Raw genomic sequence first — 5,942 nt, forward strand, 5'->3', positions numbered from 1 at the left:
AGCTGCTGAGTTATACATAATTAATCCCAATCCATTAACGCACCAGCACGCCCACACCTCTGCTCCAGGGGCAGCTCCTTTGAAACAGCCAGGCCTGAGGTGGTGCAGACTGCACCTGGGGGTGGCCAAAGGTACAGTGAACTTGCTTCATGCTCACTGCAGTTGTTCCTAAAAAAAAAAGAGAGCAAGGAAGTTTCCGTTGCAAAACCAAAGAACTATGCTGATCTAGTCACTATCATGAGCATTCACATCTGTGCTGCTCAGTCTTTATTGTGCTGCTACAAAAAGGCAATTAAGAAAGTGTCTGGATTCCTAGGACATTTGCAGGTTTCCATGGCATATAAGAGTATTTAATTTGTAGTAGGTTAGAGAAAGGATTTTTTGAAAGAATGGAGGGGGAGAAAATGAGTTATCTGGGAAGCAAATAAAATCTGGCAGGAAAATTTCACTCTGTTGGAAAATTTGGAATGCTGTTACTGTGTCAGAGAAGAAAAAAAAGCTGTTTACATCAAAGAACCAAGGAGGCTGCTCCACGGGAATCCTGAAGCAAAACAAAAGGCAGACATCTAGTAAAGAGGACTAGCTTAGACATATGATCAGCTCATTCATGTGCTTCCTTAAAGCACAGATCACTTCTGAAAATTGACAGTAGAAATAATTCAGCCTTACTTGGCAAATTTACTTCCCAGGATAATCTGGGCAGAATCCCTGTCAACAAAATCCAAGATAAAGCTTTAATTGCATTTCACTCTGCAAAATGAATGCAACAAAACGTGAGTCATCCTTGCAATGTCTTCCATCCTGTGCCTTACCTGGGTCCCATGTCTTTGCCTCTCCTGCCATCTCTTTCTAAACTTTTCCAGGAGAAGGTAAGCAGTGGGGAAAAAGGTCAGTCTGCAACACTGGATGTTATTTCTAGTGTAAGACTGATTATATTTAGTATGGAGATTACTGAGTGTCAGTAAATATAGACACAAGTATGGCATTTTAAAGGCTTGTTACTGGCAGAAGTAAAATTTTGGAAGTATCTTTTCACTAACTTGAGTGTACAAGTATGATAGAAAGTGGACACAAAATGTGTCAGACAAAGAGTTCTGTGTTTTCGTAGTGTTGGCTTAGCCTTACAATGCCAGTACTGCATATACAATGTTCTCAGCTGTTACTTTTTACCCGTTTTAGTTCTTGTGACCTATATATGAAAGCTGTCTTAATAAAGAAGGAAGCTTTATTTAGTTATTTTTTTCTCCTCCATCAGCAAACTACTCAAGAAAAAACCCACCATGATTCTGCATTATGGAACATAACTTTTTATTACTATAAACCTGTACTGTAATGAATGTTAGGCCCATTTCTGATTTCATGTTAATCAAGAGCAAGTTAGGAATTCAGGGAAGTTACATCTGTGCAAGACTGACATAAATGAGAGAATGATCAGCCTCTCTGCCCTAATTTTTCCTGACAAGGCCACAAAATGAAGGCCCCCGTAGTATGAATTGAGCTGTCCAAATAAATGTAGTTTGATTTTTCCGAAGTGCCAGACCTTTGCAGATGGCACTGAATTCATGCAGAGAGGACCTCTATAAATCAGACTGCTTTTGTTTAGATTGCTAAATGAAGACTGTCGATCTTGGGATTAGGAAATGAGTGCTGCATATTCTGACCCGAGACATAAATGGATTTTCCAACCTGATAGAACAAATGGCAAAACCCTGGAAGAAATTAAGCTCCGTGGAAAACTCTGGTGTCAATGTGATTTACTTATTCCAAGCAAAAATTGTAAGTTTTCTGGATTTGCATTTATCTGCAGTTGTGTTTGACAAATTTTGTTTGTATTAAATCTGTGTTTCAATTTAATTCATATTTGTGATCTAGGTACCAACAGAATAACTTATTTTAAAATACTTCAATGAAAACAACATATAATTCTTAGTAAGATTGAAAACTTCTTAATTTTACCTCTACTAGATGAATAGGTAATTGGTAGTGCCATTCCAAGTTGCTATGTGTATCCACTTGAAGGACTAGATTACTGTGGTACGCATGAACCATGTTTCACACCAGGAGACATTTCATTGTGAGGTGGTTTCCATCGTTACCAAGCAACAAAAAAACTCTCTGCTCATTCCGTGGCTCTGTTCTTTTTGTAGCATATTTGATAAATCTCTTTTCAGGAAAGAATTCACTACTTAAACCACTGCCTTGCTCTTTATGGTTTCTATGTACTGATCTTCTGGAGGATGACCTCTAGTTTTACTGCAGTTTGTTGGCTAGGACTTCAGAAACTTGGAGAAACAGGAGCAAGTGGAGTCTTTTAAGTTTAGTGCCACATAAGGACGATAGAAGAAAATGACCGTGGTTTCCCATGGAGCTGAAAGGCAGGCAAGTGCCTTTAAAAAGTCCATCTTGTCAGTTGAACCAGTTCACAAGATGGATCGCCAACAGTGTCGAAGTCTGTTAAAGAAGATGCACATGCCTGTTGTGAGAGGACCTGAGAACAGACATGGCTTTGCCAGCTTTGAAGAGAAAAACAGTAATTCTCTCTTTAAATTCAATCCATTCACCTCTCCAGTAAAGCCGAATTACTCTTTATTCCCACAGTGGGATGTTGTGCCTTTTGTGGATCCCTGCTCAGGTTTTGTGAGTCCAGGAGCAGATGCTTACCTGCAGCCCGATGTTGAATTCCTGGTGGACTACAGTGATTGGAAACCTCACCAGCAGGTCCCCATCACAGGGAAGAGAGGCCATTCTGCCCACAGGAGGCAGATGATCCTCCTGGAGGAAACCAGCCAGGACAGAAGGTGGAACTCCAGGGCTGTGTCAGCTGCTTCTGTCAGGGCACGACTCAGAGGTAAAGCAAACTACTATTTTTATTTCTTTATCACCAAAGAAATTGGTGATGCTTAACAAATAAATACAATTAGTTTCTGAACTCCATCCCCCAATATTTGATATTTGAACTGAATATAACAACTGCAGTAGAGTGTTTGTATGATTCATTACTCCTGCTGTAGCAAAGAGGTACCAGTCAGCAAATTCTAATGAGCATTCTAATGCTAAAAAAAAAACCTCTGAAGGTAAACAGTGTTTTAAAACATCTATTTAGCTAAATTGTGATGTTATATACAGGTCCTAATGAGCACCTGTTTTAATGTAAACCAAAATAACAAATCACCCCAGAGTCGGGAAATCCCCTGGATATTTCTGTGTCTTTTCCTGACAAATTGCAGTGCAGTGCATTTAAAGATCTATTCCAGTGTCTAGCTGATCAGAGAACAGAAGTTGTTTAGGACTGCCATCACATGTTGGTCAAAGTACATACTACCCTCTTATTTTATATCGATGTGTTACACATAAAGTTGGGTGTGATAATTTCGTATTGATTACAGCATCAGAATGGAAATTCACTATTTTTAACTTGAAGCAAAATTGGGTTGGTGGTTAATATTCAGAATTTTCTGATGAAAATTCTGGAAAGCAGAAATATCTACCCAGGGCTTCTAAAGGCAGACATAATTAGCAGTAAGCAATATGGTTGAATTTTTATAAAGATTAAGCCAATTCCAATGATTTTCATAGAGAAATGCTCATTACAGCTAGAACAAAATTTTATGAGAACTCAGGCAGTTTGCCCATAGATGGGGCGAGGCATTTCTTGGAACATGACAAAGAAATGTAAATAAGCTCCTTATTCCACTTGACTGTACAGAGATAACACTCTCACTTCACAGTTAGCTATACTTTAACCATGTTATTGTCACCATAAAGTCTCTACGTGCTATACATTCAGGCAGTGCTTTTGGTTCCTTGTTTCTGTCTTCGAACTTTGCATCTTAAATCACTTTAAGCTTACTGCAGTCATATAACAGAACCCAAAAGAACCCAAGAAACCACAAGGGATAAAAAAATATACTCCATAATTTTCCTTTTTTTTTTCTCGCTCATCCCATTATAATTTTCACTCTTATTTCTCAGTTACTGTGTTCTCCATTTACATATGAAATTAGACCTCAGATACCAGCCAGAACTGATGTCTTTTTTCTGAAAGCCTCTGGAAAAGTAAAGGGGAAAGAAGATTTGAGATATGCAATTCTATCTGACCATTAATTTTTCCAACGCAGAGAAAAGCGGACAGAGACAGAGAGAGAGATACTCTGGCAGATAGAGACACACCTGAAATGAACACAGGCAAAATCTGAAACTGAATGTCATCGAGCCCTATTCCTACTAATTTTAAAATATAAGAGGTCAAAAACAGTGCACAGTTTTCGAACAGTGAGGTGCAGTGAAGCTTGTGAGGCTGCTGGTTTTGTGAAACCTCTCTGCATATGTCTTTATGTGGTGATATAAAAATCTCACTTTTTCCTTTAAAAACAAAACAAAAAGATGTTCTGGCTTTCATGGTTTCTGGGAAACAGCTTATAAATGTGAATGAGTACCTCTTCAGTTTCTGAGTCAGAATGCAAACCAGAAATTCCCCAAATTCATTATCTGTCATTGAATCCTGTTTTGTCAGATTAGGGGATTAGTTTAAGTGATAAAATGAAACTGACAGTATTATTAAGCTTGTCATTAGTTAAAAGTGACAAAGCCAAGAAACTGAGTTCCCAACTTGGACAAGAACAGATCATGCCATTTTCAATCCTGTGGACTGAGCAAATCATTAGGGGCATTGAAACCTGAGAAAGTTGACTTCAGGAAAAAAATATTGCCATTTTTATGCTAGATCTTTCCACTGAAAGCAAAAAGAGAAGTAAATGTTAGAAGATTAATCATCCCAGCAGTGGGCCAGTCGTGTCAAGATGGCGAATTACAGTGTACAGTGCAAAAGCAGAGGTCTCTAGAAATGCATACATACAATTATCAAAGCAAATGTAAAATTATATACACATCCTCCTAAAGCTGTTGTAGCTGACATGAGTGTTTTACACATACAACAAAAGGAATAACAATTGTAACCTTTAGCTATTTAATCAATGAACCAGAGGAAGACTATTTGTATGGAACTACTAGGACATATGGGTGGATATATTTGAGCCATCTACCTCTTTATTGTAGAGGGCACTAGTTCATTCATACATATTAAGTAATTACAACATTTCAGACATAAAACTTAGTGGAAGCATTTCCGTATGAGTACAAGTTGTGTATTTGCAGATAGCATGTAAAGTTTACACAAAGCTGAGGCAATGAAGATGCAGCCACCATCTTTACTGCAAGCATGTTACCTGTTTAAGAGACACTTTCCAGAATAATTGTTTTAATTGGAGAGTCATTCAGTTTGAAAGCTCTTCACAGTGCAAAGATCCACAAATTCTGTCAAGATTTTGTGTTTCATCTTTCATGTAATTTAATGTATTTTTGTGGAAGTTTGTAATTCAGAGTGGTAACAGATAACTGAACATTGGTGTGTCGATTTTTATGAGACACCATGAGTTGTCTTCATCCAGTTTAAAACAATAAGGATTGCTGCAAATTGATTAACACAATAGGACAACCTTTCTTTCAGGTTGGAGAACTCCGGTGAAAGTTGCTCCTGCTCTATTTGACCAAAACCATATTTTTGCATTTTGTATGGATCCCAGTCTCAAGGCAAGTGTCTGGTGCTCTTCTTGTAATGACAGAAAACATATTTAAATCATTTTGTTTCTAGTCTGCTTTCCATTTAACGTGCTTTTGGCAGTGATTACAGTAGTGTAGTGAAATTGGACTTTTTAATTTCTTCATCTAATTGTATTGAAATAAGGGCTATATTTCAGGTAGCTGTATGTTAGCATGACCAGATTTTAATGGTGGCCATTACTCCAATAATTTTCATTTTTTGTACTGTTACTCTGGTTAAGGGATTTAGACTGTAATGTGAGACTGATACGAACAATGTCAGTTATGTGTAACTGGAGACAGAGTTAGAGCAAAAATACCAGAATGTAAAAAAGCTGCCAAAA

At 37.8% G+C, this 5,942-nt stretch overlaps 1 protein-coding gene across 1 annotated transcript; it reads left to right on the plus strand.

The window, feature by feature from the left end:
• Positions 1-2,346: 2,346 nt before the first annotated feature.
• Positions 2,347-5,589, plus strand: LOC104072367 (uncharacterized protein C7orf72-like; the record flags this gene model as incomplete). The annotated part of the gene is made up of 2 exons (XM_009576835.1): positions 2,347-2,848; positions 5,507-5,589. Coding segments are annotated over exons 1-2 (585 nt in total), but the record flags the coding sequence as incomplete, so codon positions are not given.
• Between the last annotated feature and the right edge of the window lie 353 nt (positions 5,590-5,942).

This window comes from Fulmarus glacialis, unplaced genomic scaffold (assembly GCF_000690835.1).
Source record: "Fulmarus glacialis isolate BGI_N327 unplaced genomic scaffold, ASM69083v1 scaffold40244, whole genome shotgun sequence".
Lineage (NCBI taxonomy): Eukaryota > Metazoa > Chordata > Aves > Procellariiformes > Procellariidae > Fulmarus > Fulmarus glacialis.